Source organism: Haliaeetus leucocephalus, unplaced genomic scaffold (assembly GCF_000737465.1).
Source record: "Haliaeetus leucocephalus isolate CR32 unplaced genomic scaffold, Haliaeetus_leucocephalus-4.0 Scaffold135, whole genome shotgun sequence".
NCBI classification, from domain to species: Eukaryota; Metazoa; Chordata; class Aves; order Accipitriformes; family Accipitridae; genus Haliaeetus; species Haliaeetus leucocephalus.
This window is the reverse complement of record NW_010972571.1, coordinates 2482817-2501681: the sequence shown is the minus strand read 5'-3', so window position 1 is coordinate 2501681 and position 18865 is coordinate 2482817. Positions and strand designations below refer to the sequence as shown.

At 41.9% G+C, this 18865-nt stretch overlaps 1 protein-coding gene across 1 annotated transcript in view; it reads right to left on the bottom strand.

Moving 5' to 3' along the window:
- The window catches only part of KAT2B (K(lysine) acetyltransferase 2B), a 50459-nt gene that overhangs the window by 24748 nt on the left and 6846 nt on the right, over positions 1 to 18865 (bottom strand). Inside the window, exons 4-7 of the mRNA XM_010585912.1 lie at positions 10759 to 10885; positions 5462 to 5607; positions 4859 to 4948; positions 2324 to 2505 (exon numbers count right to left, since the gene is read on the bottom strand). Of these exons, the coding sequence (XP_010584214.1) occupies positions 2324 to 2505; positions 4859 to 4948; positions 5462 to 5607; positions 10759 to 10885 (545 nt within the window). The remainder of the gene's footprint in view (positions 1 to 2323; positions 2506 to 4858; positions 4949 to 5461; positions 5608 to 10758; positions 10886 to 18865) is intronic.

Sequence of the window (18865 nt, the reverse complement as noted above, 5' to 3'; positions counted from 1 at the left end):
ATTATCACCATCTAACATATGAATTAATGCAATAAAACCACTACCCACATCATTTATAATGCAGCTGAGAGCTATATGAACATATAAATCAGTCCCACATCAACTCTGGACAGAGTTAAACAGCGTTTATATTGCCCAGTTTTTTAAAGAAATGACAGCCAAGTACTTTTAAGTCTCCATATATTCTTTTTCTCTGCAGTCTAGCTTCAGCAAAGTGTTCTTGTTCCAGACAATAATCATAGATCACATAAAATTCATGTCGATGTCAGGGATTCTCTCCACAGCTCATTCATTCAGCCACCCACATCTCCTGCCTGCGACTCCAAAGACCCTTAGCCTGGTCCATTTTCCCCTGTTTAAACTTCTACATTTCCCCACATAGACGCAAAAAGGGTGACACCTTTAACTAGCTCCACCCCAATCCAACTGGACTCCCACTCTGGTTTCCCATCAGCTGGCTTCTTCCCATTACACCCTGTCTTGATACTCTTTCATTTACCAGTAACTCCCTCTGTAATGAGTTTTGCATTAAGAAATACATATGAAAATATAGCATGTCATGTTACTCATCTTGGAAAAGGGATCATGGTACTGAAGAAGTAAATCAGGAGTACACTGACTACGTAGGTCATGATATCTGTTAATTTTATAAACAAGATTTCAGTGTCTGCTTGTAAGTGAACAGTCAATGGTACCTGTAGCTTTAGCAGAATCAGACCACAACCATTATGAAAGCTTCAACAATGAAAACAAAATGTTAAGAATTGGACGCAAACAGACTGTGCTGGATCCTGCATGGGTTTTCTCATCCAGACCCAAAGTACAGCCTGTCTAAAATCCTCCCCCAAACTCTTGTGTCTTAATCCTTGCAAACACAAGAGTTGCAAAAGGGTTGTGAGATACAGTTGTTCGCAGGCCTCCACTCCCTGTTCTTCGCTGACAAAGCACACCTCTCAAAACACAAGGATGCGCGTGGAACTGATACGGTTTCACTCAGATCACCAGGTTTTCAGTGTCGGTGACTGGAAGAATTCAGGAGGTGCACCATGGCGCACAGCGGCTTCCTCAGCACCCCGAGCAGTGCCTCCAACACTGTGGAGCGGAGAAGCTCACGACAGGTTAGACCAGATGGAGAGGTGGCACTTTGGGTCGGAGGGAACCTTAGGGACTGCCGGCAGGGAGGTCTGAGAAGCCACAAGTGACAAAATGATTTACAGCAAAAGGCACCAACCAGAGCCAATGCTAGCTATCGATTCCTAATACAAATTGACTCCAGTCAACCCTGACACCAGTATCACAAACAACTGGAGGTCAAAGAGCCACCAAACATGGTGTTAGGAGCCCCATGGATTATCAGTAACTGTCCTTTACGCCAGGTGGTTCTTCGAGGTGGCCGGTCATCCGAGAGCATCCTGGTCGGACACAGACGCAGCACAGTCTGCTGCGTCACCAGCCACGCTCTCAACTCACGCCAAGGTTTGCTGTTCTCCCTTCACAGAGCCGAGGCTTGCCAGGGGAAAGGTCCCCAGGAAAGCGGGCAGAAGGCGGGGATCACCCTCAGCCAGGAGGAGCGTCCCGGGCAGCTCCCGGGAGCAGGGGCGCTGACAGAGAGAGACAGGCTAACCGCTGCCTGCGCTCACCGGCAGCACGTTAACTGCTGCCCGCACCAGCAGGAACCTTAACCCTGCTAACTGACAAAGGCACTGCGCTGCTGTTAGAAAAGCGAAATCAAAAGGGACACGGCTTTTTATCCCAGCTCTTCTTCCCCCAGTGACTAAGTTATCCCTTTGAATTCTGACAACGTCTTAAAAGGTCATAACGAAAACTATTATTTTAAGGAACCTAATAATATCTATTCACCATTTAGCATTCAAACACTTACAAAATTATTTTAATTTTTCAAACCTTCCAATTTTTTTTCAAACTGTGACGCTTCACAATGGTTAATGTTATCTTCTTTCTAAGTTGAATAACAAATTGCCTAAATTTTTAGTAGATTAAATAAGGATCTTACATGATGAGGCTCATATCTTAAGAAGACTGAGAGCAACTTTGCAAACACAGGACGTGCACAAGCATTGGTAGAGACAGATGTTCACAACCTCTACTCCCTGTTCTTGGCTGATAAAGCACACCTCTCAAAACACAGGGATGCATGCGAAACTCTGATATAATCTCACTAAAATCCTCAGGTTTTCATATAAACTCTGTGACTGCAAAAATTCACGAAGTGCACCTACAGCGTACAGGTACTGGTGTATTCCTGAAGCGTGTACCTGCCACATTTGTAAGCAAGACTTGTAACAAGCAAAAGCAGCGTTACCTGGTATAATTCACTTTATACCCCGCAATATCGTCATTGGGTGATCTTAGTCTGCGCTGAGAAGGTGTCTCCAGGTGCCAGTAGTTAATGCGGTTCAGAAACATTTTAGCCAGTTCCACTATTGTTTGCCTTTCCTTTGAGGGTAAGTGGCTAAATTTGTACTGCACAAAATTATTCACACCCTTGAAACAGAAGAAAATTATGTTTAATTATTTTGCCATAATTTTTGTTGGAGTGTCCTCGAACATTCCTCATTTTACGTTTATTAACCCTGAACTTGCACTACATGGGAAAGAAAACAAAAACCAGAGACCATTAACTCCTTGCCCAGTTACTCATGTAGCTGCCATAAGCTGGTTCCCCTGTACACAGGAGCAGATACATCCAGATGTTTTTATTCTATCTACCTCCAACAGCTGACTTAAAGGGACAGATGGAAAATTCTTTATTTTTCCTTGCTTCTCAAAGTGAAAAACTTTGGCAGGGAACAGAGAAAATCCAGTAGGCTTTCTTCTATATGCTCACATACGCACAATTTTGCTGACAACCATGCTGCATGACTTATTTCCTCTGTACATGAAGTATCACCTCTCCAGCTGCTTTTCAATAGTTGTCCTGGTTTCGGCTGGGATAGAGTTAATTTTCTTTCTGGTAGCTGGTATAGTGTTATGTTTTGGATTCAGTATGAGAAGAATGTCAATAATACACTGATGTTTTCAGTTGTTGCTCAGTAGTGTTTAGACTAAGTCAAGGATTTTTCAGCTTCTCATGCCCAGACAGCAAGAAGGCTGGAGGGGCACAAGAAGCTGGGAGGGGACACAGCCAGGGCACCTGACCCAAACTGGCCAAAGGGGTATTCCATACCATGGGACGTCATGCCCAGTATATAAACTGGCAGGAGTTGGCCTGTGGCGCAGATCGCTGCTTGGGAACTCACTGGGCATCGGTCGGCGGGTGGTGAGCCATTGCACTGTGCATCACTTGTTTTGTATATTCCAATCCTTTTATTATTATTATTGTCATTTCATTATTGTTATTATTATTATCATTATCATTATTAGTTTCTTCCTTTCTATTCTGTTAAACTGTTCTTATCTCATCCCATGAGTTTTACTTATTTTTTTCCCCGATTGTCTCCCCCATCCCGCTGGGTGGGAGGGAAGTGAGTGAGTGGCTGCGTGGTGCTCAGCTGCTGGCTGACACTAAACCATGACAATAGTAGACTAGGGCTTGTGCACTTCCAGTTAAGTTTGTGTCTACACATCACATTATTTCTTTAAGAAGTGCCAATATTTCAGAAGTACATCCCCTCATTGCACTTTGTATACTGTCCACTTTAAAAAAACCTACTAAAGACAGTCAAAGTGTGTGACTAAAAGTGCTGCAATACATATCTATTTTAAATCAATTATAATACTTCTTTATTTTTACAATAATAATTTTGTGTGATTGAGTTACTGAACTGCTAAAAACAGAACTGAAAATATCGGTCTATTTTAAGGGAAAATTATTTTAAAACAAACTGTAAGAAGAATTACTGCTTCATCTCTATGATTTACTTTCTTCAGCAAATTGAACAGTATGAAGAATGTGACAAAAAATTATATTGTACAAAACCTTTTTAGTATGGAGGTTACATACACTTATTCTTTGTTTATACTCAAACTAAAGGAGAACTTAAGGTGAAGACTTCCCAGAAATTCAGCAAGAAAGTGTTTTGATTTTCCTAAATTGTAAGAAGTGAGAGTTGCAAGGAAATAATTACTACACATAACAGTCTTCATATTTAAAATATCCTGTTTAACAGTAGAGCATCCATTCATGCACTGATGGGAAAACATTGAGCTCCTGTTTCAGGGAGGTATGTGAGCCTCCGCATAGTCTCACTGGAGCTAATGGGCCCACTTGTGTGCCAAAAGTGCATTCTCAGGAGCTTGCTTAATCAAAATCTGAATTTGTCATATGTTCTTTATCCATTGAGAGTTACAAAAGCCTCAGTTATTCTTTGGTTTTGGCTTTGTTTTTTGTTGTGTACCCTTTGAAAGAAAAGGCTATGATCTCACTGAATTGGATTGTAACATTTTCACTGATTTACAGAAGACAAGTGTCATTTTAATATTGGATTTCAAAACTTCAACAGCATTTTTCATCACTTCAAACAAAGAAAGATTAGAACTGCCGCACATAAAAGCAGTATTTTAAGTTAATTCTCTAAAACCACAATAAAAGTCAGTTTCATTAAAGCCTAAGATGAATGATGAGAGAAGTCAAATAATGTAACTATTGTACCAACACTAAAGGAGAAGCAGCAGCAAAAGTCTCCTACAGTCCCCTACTTTGTCCTAAGTAATACAGAGGAACATCTGCAAACTGCCTAAAATGCCATGTTTTCAAAACCAGTGCCTATATTTACAAAATACAAAAAAAAAGAAAAAGAAAAAAAACAAAACCCAAAACAAACCAACCAAACCCCCAAAACCCTACCAAATAAGAGAAAACAAGCACACCAACCAAACCCATGTGTTGACTGTTTACCTGTTCAATGCTAGGTGTCTCAAATGGAGGACTTTCCAAAGATCCTTCTACTACAGGTTTTCCCATCTGTAAAATGCACTTCCTCAAAAGCTGTTAAAAATACACAAATTTTTTTAAATTAGCATACTTGCATACATAGGGTCAATGGAAGTCACAGGTGCACAACACACTGCAATGTTGAAAATCTCCTGGCTATATATCGGTTTGTTTAGTCATCTAAATTTATAGCTACTAAACTTCACTGTGAATTCACCTTCTTTGAAATGCGTGTAAGAGGCTTCTCTGAGCAAATGCAGGCAGCTAAATTAGCATTTATGTCAACTGACTCTTCCCAATGTGTAAGTGAAGAGGTTAAGGCTTGCAAGTTGCGCAGTTTTTAGATGGGACTCGGGGTCAACTCCTCAATCAGCTGGATGACTTTTGGAGTAAGACACGGTACATTGCAAGTACCAGAATGTCTAGTCCATAGTTAGCCACTAGAGCGTCACACTAGAGAAAAAAAGTCTCACCAGATGAAGCCAATACATGCATGAGGGGCAGTGGAATTGGCTTATGTGTGAGAGAGTGAAAAACCTGAGAAGATACCACACAAGTTCAGCTTACTTTGAATAGGTAGAAATAAACTTGCTTGGTGTCTGCATCTTCTTCCTTGTGGACACAGGTGAACAGATACTCCACATCCAACACAATCCCCAGGAGCCTATTCATTTCTTCTTCAGACACATTCTCCAGGTGAGAAACATGAGCAGCTAAACGAAATAAAAACCCAAACCTGTAAAAAGCCTACTGAGAGAGCCAACAGCACTAGTATTCCCCAGGATATCTCAAACTAAGCCGTAATAGTAAAGGCACTGATCCTGTAATAACCTATTTAAACAGAATATCTTATCAGAGGTAACTGAAATATGTGTCACATCAGAGCAATTTGTAAAGGTAGTCCAGGGGTGGTAATTCCCACAGCAGACAAACAACGGCTGGTTGGAATCACAGCGTCTGTTAACATTACAACAGACCACACAAATCCTGTCTGTATTAATAAGTTGCAATATAAAACTAACTATGTACATTTTTATCGAACACCTATGCTTTTGAGACAAGGTTTCTTGACTAAAGAAAATAAATCCGTAATTCCCATAAATTAGGTAATCCAGGTGTTGATGGAAGTACCACCTTATCCTGTGAAGAGTAAAAAAAAAAAAAACCCAACAAAAAAAACCCAGCGCCATAAATAGGCTTTTTGTTTTAAACTGGGCATTACTGGCTAAGTCTCTTACTTTCACATCATCTAAGGTCAAACTGTGCTTTGTGCACACTATATTAACAAAGCTTTGGCAGATTGTACATGCTTATTTGTTCAGAAGTTTACAAAAAAGCATCTTTCAACGTATCCTAATTTCCAAGTGAAAAACTCCCTTTTATCATCTCCAAAGGTAAATACAGTTCCACATCTGTAATTTTCAAAAGCTTGAGGTTTGCATGCATGAAGCAGGACATTCATTTCAAGCTGGTTTGAACAACTGGCCCTGGGAAGAGAGAAGGCAATTTAAAACAGTCAATTCCCAGAAAGAAGGTATTTGCATTACAAAAAGCAATGATCTTCGCTGACTCCAGCCCAATGTACATGGTAAGCATATCATTTCCACTGAAAGGACAGAAAATACCCATTAAAAGAAAAGGAAAAGTATTTAAAAGGTTAGGCATATTAATTTTTCTGTATTTTAATAACATTTATCAATATTTACTTCTTAGATATGCCAATGTGATTAGGACTGGTGAGAAATTTTCAACATAAATCTGATTCCTTAGTGGGGGAGGACGTGGGGAAAAATAACACTTGACTTTAAAATGATCATATTTATCGGCCAGCCAGCAAAGATGGTTTGTTTTGGGAAGTTTGGTATGACACCTGCCAAAACATTTAAATTCAATAAATTTGTGCAGCTTCAAGTAAAAAGGACACCGTAGCTCAGAACATTAAAAAGATGCCAGCAATTGTTTCCACTTAAATGAACATTTATAATATAGTGTCTTAAGTTCTGAGCATATGCTCATAACTGAAAGGGGAATGGCCATCATGAGCTTTCTTTAAGAACAAATATTCAGCTTTCTGGGCAGAATAAAACTGTTTCATTTCTGTCCTTAAGCCAGATATGAAGGTTTAATATTCCCAGCTGTCTGTTCTGATCCTGTAAAAGTAATAAATACCCTCCTAGATGAGCACTTCATTAAAAATTGATAAAATACTAAAGAAACCTTGCACTCAACTAACAAATGACTAAAACATCAGCATAAGAAGCCATTTCCACACAGTTTCCATAAAAATACTGAAAGTTACCTTGACTACTTAGTGGCCATATTTAAACATTATATTAAACTAGAGAATTATTACCCATACGGTGAATCTAAAAGTAACATAAGTGTATTACCAGCATGTATTTACTACCAGTTACCATTTACTGTAGAGTCACCAATGTTTGTACACCAGGCCAACAAACTATCTTTCTTCAGATATTCACAGCCCATTCCCAAATTCTTGTGGTCATTAGTAAGCCTTTTATTAAAATCAAAGCTTTAGTACACTGACATCAAATACCGCGTTACTCTTGACTAGAGTTACACAGTCCCATTCGTCCACATTGCCCAACTGGTACACCCTTCCTCGGCTGCTGTTACACTTGCAAAAAAGTAATTGCAAAATAAAAAAATAAAAAAAATCACAAGTATAGGTTGCTACAGCGTGCAGAAGAAAGCAAACAGAAAGAGCAAGGCCAATTCAGTGACACGAAGACCTGAAAAATAGCAAGTTAATTATTTTAGTTGTGCAACTTCAATAAGCAAGTACTTTCATGTATGAATTAGGAGCAGTGAGAAAACAGATTAATGAGGAACGTGTCCACAGTCTATCTCAAAGTCAGTCTGTACATAAAAACACTAGTAATGCATGTAGGACAGGCAAACCAAGAAATACCCAAATACGCTACATGAAGGTACGTAGCAGGAACTGAAGACAGTGCTGGGGAAAAAAGAGAGACTGAGTGTGTATATAGTGTACTAACACATAAATTAACTAGATTTAAAAGTGACTCAAAACTGAAAATGTTTACCAACAGGAAAATGCACCCTGTGAAACCAATCCAATATAAAATAGAAAAGAGCCTCTGACTACATAACACCTGGTCTTGAGGCTGGTGGATAATGAATTCTCCCAGCACCCAATTCGGTCACCACTTCACACTGTTATGATAGTGACCCAATACACCACCCAAATAAAAGAAATATTCATTAAAAACCCAGTACTGAGCCTCGCTGTGGGGCTGAGCCACAAATAGAAGAACAGAAGTTGTAGGTAAGTAGACAGAAATAAGCTCGATAAGCTAATATGCACCACCAGACAGATTTACGCACCAAAAATGCACTGGCTGGAAGATTGAACCACACCCCCAAAAAGAGACATCTCAAGCAAGACTAATGTCTAGGATTACCTTTGGAAGAAAATAATAAATAAAAAAAGGCAAAAAACCCTAATATCCTCCATTTTACATCAGGTCTGGCTTTAACCAGTACAGGAATTTCTACATAGCTATTTCAGCAGCTCTCCGAGGAAGAGAAAACGCAGCGCAGGTGATGACCTGAAGCCTGCACAACTTGTGGTCAGTCTGGTTTTAAAGGCATTCAGCACGAACATACTAATTTAGAGGAGATGAATAGGAAAATTATCTTGGAAAACAGTGCTGAAAGACTTTTTTTTGCCAGTAGTATGAGGAAGCAGACAGCAACTCATTTCAGTCATTAGCTGCAGCCATCAGAATAAGAAACTTTACCTTTTCTAAAAACAGCAATAAATAAAAATACAGTTTGCCCCATAAGGTACAATTTCACTGGTACTGGTTTTACAGTACTGTTTTTTCTTGGTTCCCTAGCTAACGAGCGATTTTAGATTTTTAATAGACCAAAAACAGTCTCAGCCTTTAGAAGAGCAGAGTTTTTCTACAAAATACATAGCCATGCACAAATTCTGCTGAAGAACAGGGAACTGACAGACACATCTCATAGGATCAAAAAAGAGAAAAAAAACCCAACCAAACTGCCCCCCCCCCCAAAACTCTTTCTTCAAAGGCCAGGAATGAAAGGGATGGGTAATACAAGCTACCCTAACTGCATAACCAAAAGCAGCACAGAGAAGCTGCATGATGAAAGGTTGAAACTACCTTGGCTAAAGCGGCCAAACTTTCTGTGATACTATGTACTTGTTAATCTTCTCCAAGCAAACCCAGAGATTTGGGCTATCAGGAAAGGAAAGAAATCTGCTGAGAAGCCCAGAAATAGATAAAATGTAATGACAGCATAAAAAGAAAAGAGAGCAGAAATGGAAATAAATCCCAATTTAAAAAAAAAAGTATTCCACACAAAGTACAGATTATTTTCAAAAGTAAAAAAAATAAATGATCTGTTGTAAAGGTTTTAGATTTCCTTTCTCTTATTTCACTGTCCTAAGTTTTGGACATCAACAAAAAAATAGCAACTGCTTCTTTTCAACTAGTTCTGAATTTTATTTTAGCTCAATTTTTATTCAATATTTGCTAACTTATACAGAAAAAGTCATCAGTTTTTATTTTGGATAAGCATAAATTCTTAAAAAAATAATACAGTGATTCACCACTCTTTCAGGCTATGTGGGTGTTCTGGTTTCGGCTGGGATAGAGTTAATTTTCTTTCTGGTAGCTGGTATAGTGTTATGTTTTGGATTCAGTATGAGAAGAATGTCGATAATACACTGATGTTTTCAGTTGTTGCTCAGCAGTGTTTAGACTAAGTCAAGGATTTTTCAGCTTCTCATGCCCAGACAGCAAGAAGGCTGGAGGGGCACAAGAAGCTGGGAGGGGACACAGCCAGGGCAGCTGACCCAAACTGGCCAAAGGGGTATTCCATACCATGTGATGTCATGCCCAGTATATAAACTGGGAGGACTTGGCCTGTGGTGCAGATCGCTGCTTGGGAACTGACTGGGCATCGGTCGGCGGGTGGTGAGCCATTGCACTGTGCATCTCTTGTTTTGTATATTCCAATCCTTTTATTATTATTATTGTCATTTTATTATTGTTATTATTATTATCATTATCATTATTAGTTTCTTCCTTTCTGTTCTATTAAACTGTTCTTATCTCATCCCACGAGTCTTACTTTTTTTCCCCGATTGTCTCCCCCACCCCACTGAGTAGGAGGGGAGCGAGTGAGCAGCTGCGTGGTGCTTAGTTGCTGGCTGGGGTTAAACCACAACAGTGGGTAACAAATCATTATTTATTATTAGTCTGAAAAAAAAACCAAAAAACAAAACAAACCCCACAACAGTATTTAAAGTGGATTTTGGGCTGTTGCTTCCAAGATATGCAAGCTGTCTGCACAATAACTTAGATAATACTAAGATGTACAACCCCAGTATTATTTTCTGTGACACAGAAAAGGCCAGGTTCTTTTGGTAGGCAAGAGTACCTGCTTTAGCAATGTTCAAGAATATTTTATATTTTATTCTATAGTAAGAAAACATAACACAGCCTACAGGAGAGAGTCCTTCACGTTGTAACTAAGGCAGCCTACAGATAAACCCATGTGAGGTTAATGCATATGTTACACAAAGTATTAAAATTGTTATGGGTAGCTTAACAGCACTTTTGCACATTACCAACTTAGAACATCTGGATTGTTAGAAGTTGTACCTTAGTTCGATTCCTCCAAAACTCATTTCAGGATATTTCGACATATTTTAATCTAAGTTACTGACATCTATGTCCAATCGTAACCCCCATTTCTAGGTCTTGGCGTGGCATCTTGACTCCCGCCGGGCAAGAGCAGAGATTTCTGGGCACGGGCACGCGGACTGCAGGAGAAAGGCAAAAGCTTACCCAGCGCGTGGCTGCAGCTGCGGCAGGGCTCAGCGAGGCTGACGGCCGCCTGCTGCAGCTCTGCCCGCGGCGGCGTGGGAGGCGGGTTGGGGTTCTTCCAGCCATTGCATTTACAGGATTCCTCGGCCTGAAACCAAAGCAAAGGGATATCGATCAACACCGGAAAACACAGGAACTTGCTGAAACCGCGCTACTTCAAAAGCGGTAAGAAGTAATATTATTAATTACAAGTTGGGGGTTTGGTTTGTTTCGATGTTGTGGGGGGCATTTTTGGGGTGTTTTGTCGCCGTTGCTTTGTTTGGTTTTGCTTTTTTATCTACCACACAGCTAGACTTTATTTTCTAGAAATAATCAGAAATAGAGCACTACCCCAAACAGAGAGATTAACACAGTTCTGGTAAGCAAACTGTGCTCAGAAAAATACATACACAAACTCCGGCTAATTCCTTTACAGAAAGCCCTCACTCTAGAGAAACAAGTATTCAAACATCTACTGGTATATCAACATGTACAGATCCTGCCACCGACACCGTTTTAACGATTTAAAACAGGTTACCTAACAGGCAACACTTATCACTGCCTTAGCAGCTATACCAGCAACAAGGAATCATGCAACTAAAACCAAGCCTATGACAACCCAAGCAGGGTTAACTAAATACTGAAATAAGCGAACAATAACTGCACTATTGGAGAAAGCTGTCCAAAGCAAAGCTTGGCCACAAAAGCAACGGCTGCCAAAGACAGCGACACAGTGACATTACCAATGCAACCCGCTGCTTACCCTGGCAAGTTTATTTACGCTCACTGAGTGTGAAACACCACCAATAGACTGCAGCTACAACGGGTGACCATGAAGGGAGAGGTTGTGACTTTGGTAATCATATCTCAAATTGCTCAGATGTTCAAGGTCCCGATTCTAGTTATCCAAAGAGCAGCTTTACAGAAGGGGGTTTTCTTCTGCATATGCAAAAGATCTTAGTCATTTTGATGGTAAAGTACTTCCAACACCATTCACGCTCCTATTTGAAGATCTAATAGGAAGGAAAGCATGCTTTTCTACTGTTCAGAGATATCTGTGCACTGAGCTGTAACAAGATATTCATGAATTTGCAGTGCCAAGACCTCAGTGAGGAAACGCTGCCAACTGCTGCATAATATTTATGACTGAAACAACCTTAGTAGGAAAAATTGTGATGTTAATATATCCAGCACTAATGTGTCATTTTTCAAAACCAATTCTGAATATACTTAATGCAATCTATTTCAGGAACCTATTTCATTTTCCTTTTATATTTCAAAATCCCATCTTACCTAAGGAAGAAGCACCCAGGAGAAGCAGAAAGGCTCACAGCTTGACAGCTCCTAAGACTGACAGCTTTGTAGATTGATGGTAAATTGTTCTTCCAAACTAATTTCAATATTCAGCAACCTGAGCACCAAGAAAACCGCTGCCTGCAGTTTACTGAGCACCACATGATGTTTTTACCATCTCTAACACTCAAGTATTTATCCGGCTGGGCTGCTGGCCCCAGGTGCCACGGCCTCTGCCTGCGCCCAGGGCAGTCTGGCAGGCACCGACGGGTACGAGTTGCATTTTCAGCAGCTGGAGCCACCACCAAGATGACTCAGAAATCCACCTGCGAGTGCCCAGCAAAAGCACTTCCACAGGCTTCGCTTGGGAAGGGAACCGAACCCCCTGGCTCTCCAAACTCACTGCGTGGGTGCAGGCTGCCTGCCGCCCCATGTATTTATCATGTGGCATCGGGGAGGCTTCAGCATGAAATGGGGGGAAGATTAAAACTTTTTTTTTTTTTTCAAGTCTCATAAAATGCAGTCTGGATGGGTTTATGGTGAATTTTATGTTATTTCTCTATCATGTTTTCTATGAGTAATACGATTGGCAGAGAAGTGAAGAAAGCCTAATGTTATTTTACAGCAGAAACCGTCTCTTACAGTTTCACAGGCGTTGAGCCAGTTTTACTTTTGTTTGTTATCCAGACCTACAGCACCTCTTAAAGTTTAATGACTAGAAAGAGAGATCAGTGATTGAGTGACACCCGCGAACGAAGAATTGCTCTGGTGCGGGGACTTTTAACATCTGTGAGATGATGTGAAACCCCACTGTCAATTAGCGTTTTGAGCTAGACGAAACCAATGCCAAAGAAGCTATCCACACTTGCTTTGTGGGAGAGGCAACGTTGCCATGAAAGTTTTTGCAGTTAAGACAAGGATAGGGAAACTGTCATGGAAAAAACTGTCAGAAAATGAGACTATTGCCAAAGAAAATTCAGGAGACAATTGTAAAAAAAGTTCTCAAACAAAAATTGATTGAATGTTATTTTAGGGAAGTAAGATTTGATCCTTCCCCTGCAGCTGTCCAGACAAATGTTCAACACTGTAAATTACTGACATAATATCATGCTTATTATTAATTGCCTTAAATCATACCACGATGACACGTCCAAAAAAAAACCCCTCAAACTAGGCACAAGCTTTTTGAGAATTTTTTCTCCGAGTGGAAGCAGTATTTCACAGAAGCTCACCACATAGTGTTTACTATCAAGCCTAAAAACTATAAACAGTGAGTAACTACACAAACTTTAGTGTCACACAATAATTAACAGCAAAGATGCAAACAGATGTACGGATCGTGATAACAACTCAGTTAAACTGCCAAAAATAAGTATCAACCCACCCACAGAAGAATAAAAACAGCATGCTAAACGGCAGATTTTTTCTGCCCTCAGTAGTATTTCCTTGCTCGATCTTTTTGAAGCAGCTGTTAATTTGTATTGTTCAAATTATTCCAGAGACCTTTCTCAAACAACTAGTCGGGTGGGGTTTTTTGTTAATCTCTCTACAAAACACCAGAATCGCCATAAATGTTCTGTTAACCAAGGGGAAGCCCAACCCGAAAAGGTCCTCTTTAAAACTAAGCTTCCATTGTAGATGTTGACAGTGCATGTATTTTGCAGCGAATACGCAATGTGCATTCCTCAGTGGCTTAAATTGCTGAGCTGTTTTAAGTCTTCCACAGCGTTTTGTTCATTCAATCCTTTCTTTCTTCCTTTTTTTTTAATGTCACTCATCTGCTTTTCATTAGAAAATAAAGTATGACTTCACCTCTGCAAAAACTTAATTTAAGATCAAAACAGTTTTCAGGGGAGGAAGGAAAAGAAGCATTTGTACTAGTACATCCAGCCCTTGAAGTCCTGTTTTCTGGGACATCTGCAGAGCTTTGATAAAGCCACTGGAGAAAGTTGGGGACGGGACGTACTGAAGCCTGCAAAGTAATGACTATCATCTTTGCAGGCCCAGGGACCACAAACACTGCATCTTCATTGCGGTTTTTAATAGAACTGGATGAGTGCAATATAATAAAACCCAACAATTACACACTGTTGCCTACCCCCCTCCCCCCCCAAAAAACAGTGCAGAAATAATGTCCATTTTGCATTGTACAATATAATTTCAATCATTTTTTTGACCCTTTCCATGTTAGGTGGAGCATTACAATGTGGGAAATCAAACTGTCTGGTAGCTCTGGGCAGTGAAAACTGCAGCTCTGGACAAACTCAAGTTACTGTTTCCTTTAAAATACTGAATATACTGATAGCTGGTCAAAAATGGACAGTGAAAAAATACAGCACGTTTTAATACAGGGTGGTAGCATTTTTAATTAAAAAGGAAGCACCTGAAAGTTACAACATTGCACATCTCAGCCCCTTTTAAGTGTGTTTCAGGCGTGTGTCTAAATAATAATGAAAAAATGAAGAATTTTACAGTAACTTATGGACTAAAACATTCCTCCCCTTTTCGGATAGTGAAATGAGCATAGGAACCTGCAAACTTCAAGCGAACTTACTTACAAAGTAAAAGACCCCAACAGTCTTCAAACTGAGTTTCAAAACAGCTGTTGTGCTGGGCTCTATTTCCAACTCAAAATCATACAGGTTGCCCTGTCTGGTAACTGAGATGCAAAGCAGACTCAACAGATTATATATACACAACATTACAGATGTTTCCATTTCCAGCAAGTATAATTACTCCAGAAAAAATATTCTTCCTCCCAACACAAAAGCTGTGTAAAATACCCTATAAGTTTTTTCCTGCAAGCAATAATGTCAAATTGATGCTTTTAACAGAGAACATCACACAAACCATAACAAATACATTGATTAATTTAAAATACATATTTTTCCTACTCAGATGTCTAGTACCCAGCAACCAGACAGTTGGACACTGCTTGGAGAGCCACTCATACGTATCAGGAAATTAGCTGATCCATTTACCTTTAACAATACAAAATAAGCAATTCTATGTTCAGCTCTAAGGACATGTTCTTCATTTATTAATCCATCCAAGTATTTTATTCCCTGTATTTTCCAGTTTCACTTTCAGAATACACGTAGGCTACCATATAAAGCTTTTATTAACAATAGGGGCCCAATTCCCACCTTGTAAAGTTAATGGTGGATTTCCTATTTAAAGGAAGATGATTTAATTGGGCCTGTAAGACATTGTAAAAGAGACTCACCCCACTATGAAAATGATCGTAAGAAAGCTTTAGACATCTTGTATGTCTCCTATCCACTTCTGCAGAAAACAACTTTAATACATTTTCAGTTGAGCTTCAAGGAGCTGTACTCACACTATACAGAATCCAGCAGTAATACAGCCAAGTCTGCCTCATCTTAATCTGCCTTACAAAAGTCAGGAAAAAAAAAAACTTCATTATGGAAACGGTGGTACATATTTACCCTATGAACTCTTTTTTTATGTGTAGGAGCAGGAAAACTGCATAGAGGTCACTCTAGGATGAAAAGTGAGAAGAAGTGCCTCTACCAAAGGTCAGCAGCTTGTCTGGAGCCTGCGACCCAGATTTTACTTCAACCTCTGCCACTCACTCACCTGCTGCAGGGCCTTGGCCAAGTCATCTCATCATAACCCTTCTCACTCTCTGTCCATTTTGTTTATCTCAAGCACAAAGTCCTTCTTCAAGGAGGCATTATTCCCTGCTACTTGTGCAAATGCCTCAGGCTATTGGGCTCTAATTATAAGCATCCAGGCTTTACTGTAAGATATATATAATGAGAAATAAACAATTTTACAGAAAACAGTGTACTAAAATAGTACATATTTCAACTTGTTTACAAGAAAAACTCCCAGTGGGACTGGAGAGAGAGTTGTATTTTCGCATACTGTAGACCAATAGGGAAAAAAATGCCGAGACTCCCTCCTACATCTTCATTAAATATATTTATGTGTGTAAGTCACACAGTGCTGCTTTTATATAAAAGTGCTGCAAGCTCGCATGCCTCATGCTCAATTTCACACTGGGCAAAACCAAAACGATGTATACAGCCATTCATACATGCACAGAGATAGCAAGTGCCAAATACAAAACCCCACACAGCATACAGCACTTCTGTGCACTTCCAAAAGTTGTGAAAACCGTGCCAACTCTTAATATATATCTCATTGTTCAGAATGCACTTTCTTCCCCCCCCCAAACGTGGGCATTTAAGAAGGGGTTTTTTACACAGAAGAGCCTGTTCTCTCCCTTCCACCCCGACCTTTTCTCACAGGGGAAAATGTCAAGCAGAGCAGCTCAACAGCTACAACCCTCCTGTCCCAATTCTTCATCAGGAAAAAGAAACAAACCCCACATTCCTCTAGCCTGGGCAGCAGCTCCCTAAAATTCACTCGCGTTCTGCTCAGAATATGTGCACGCTGAAGATGTCTTTGCCAGCAGCCTTCGTCCGTGTTTCCCGTGAAGAAAAGGGATCGCTGAAGAAAGAGCAGGAGGTCCCTCTTGGGGACTGAGCACCCTACCCCAGAGCAGTGCCCTTCCACCCTTTTCTGCTTGGCATTTCTGCTGTCGCCAGTGAGACTCACCCTCTGCACAGCCACCAACCTCTCCATCTTCTTGTGTTGCTGCTCTTCATCCCCAGCGAACACACGCTCCCTGCCTCTGCTGCTCCCAGCATCTCTGAGGTTAAGTTCCTAATAAATTCTGTGTGCGGAATTTTGCAATGAATTGTACGTGGGAGAAGGCAGTCGAAGCTAAGGATGCCATTACGTATTTTCTGCACTCCAACTTGTACAGCTCTACGTAGATTTACACAAGATTCAGGTATGGCCACTACTCGAACGAACACAGATGTCCCCCTCGGAGACAGCGTGAGTGTTTGCCTTCTCTCACTCTTTTGCACTCACACAGAGAAACGCAAAATAAATGGAAGAGTAGTTGCAACCCAAAGTAGGAAAAAGTTCAGAGTTACACTCTGCACGCAGTCTCTTGCAAACGACTAATGTTGCAAGCTAAGCAGTGTTGTTTTGGAGGACCTGCCAGGTGTTCAGGAAAAAAAATAACGCATTCTTCCACCCTGCGCCATCCTTCCCCCTTTATCCCACAGGAGAAGCCACTTGATTAGTTTACACAGACCTTCCTGTCTGTCTACCTGCTTCTGTTTTGAGACCTGAAAGCAAGCCGCCTGCCACCGAATTACTGAAGAGAAGTGAAACAGCAAAAGTAGGCTACGCATTTTAATCTGAACACAGAGCAGCGTTGAGTGCTGTGGCCGTGCCTGGGGCCTGGCGGGAGGAAGAGGCCTTGGGGTGCCCCTGGCCATGGGTCCCTCTCCATCCATCACCGGTGTGCCAACCCGGGACTTCTCACGGAAGAGGGCCAGGAAGAACACCCCAGCAGAGCACCAGCAGTACGAGCTGTCACCGCGCTGTACCCCACCACTGGAGCCCTGTGAGAGGGAAAGAAGGGCAGGCGCCGGGCCGCGGCGCGCTCTCCCCCCCTCTCAAATGGCACTCGTCTCCCTTCCAACAAAGCACCTGCGGCAGTGCCTGTGTGGGGCTGCCGAGTCCCCGAAAAAGCAAAAGGTTTGGGAGGAGACGAGGCTGCCTGCACATTCTCACAGCGCAGCTACATCCGCGGGGCAAAGCACCTCAGGAGAAGGCTTTTGCCCTCGCAAAGATCATCTGGAGGTACGTCAGGGGAAGAAAAAAGAACTGACCAAGGAAGAAGAAAGCAATTCACATGTGCTCCTAACAGCCAGTAAAAATCTTACGCACCCTATGACCAGCTTCATTTAACAGCAAGTCTTGGTAACATTAAAATAAGGGGGTGCAAAGGGGACTCAGCACTGGGAAAGCTTCAAACCACGCCACCCAGCCTGCAGCAAGGGCAGCAAGTTTCAAGTATGCTAGCTGGTCTTTTAACTTACTGACACCAGCATAATCTTGCTATGTCCCACGCACGCACCAAAGCTGAAGTGGAGGTGCCTGTGCATTTGGAAGCAGCTACGGAATTGAAATGCGCGTGGCTTCCTTAATTTGCCCTCACGTGACAACATTGCGCCATGCCTTCAGCACGCAGTTACAGCTCCTCACACCACCAGACAGGACTACAGAGCCATACTACGATGCTTCCTCAAGTCCATTAGCATTTAGTTTGCCCTTTCACTTAACATTTGCCCTTTTGAGGCTCCAAAGGAACGGAGAAAATAAGATGCACGCTTCTCACAAAGACCTATTTCCAACGCTGACAGCATTACGAGAGGATTTGACATCGGCACCGCCAATGCGAACGTGTCAGACCTGCTGTGCATCCGGCAATTGCCCTGACAGCAGCAGCGGAGCCAGCGGCCCGTGCTCGGAGCACACCGGTCCTCCTCTGCCCGTGCAGAGGACAGACGACAGTGCCGGTCGCCACAGGCCTCCGCCGGCGGGAGCGACAGCTCTGACCGAGCTCCCTCCGTCCCCAGCCAACAGCCGAGTCCTGCTGCTCCCACCACCAAGAGAACCGCAGGCGGAGGGAAAGTGCTGGCGGAGCGGGAACCAGGGCAGCTCTCCCGCATACGAGAGGCGACCGCCGGGCAGGCGCTGGAGAAGAGATCCCGGCTGGGGCAGGGTGCAGGTGGGCGGCGGTGCCCGCCTCCCGCCCGGGCAGCGGGCCGGCGCTCCGTGACCGGCGGGGACACAACTTTCCCAAACCCGCAGGCCGCGCCCCTCCACTTCTCTGCCAAAGGGGCTGGCGACGGTGCCCGCTCGGGGCAGCGGCTTTTGCGCTATCAGCAGCTCCGCGCTGCGA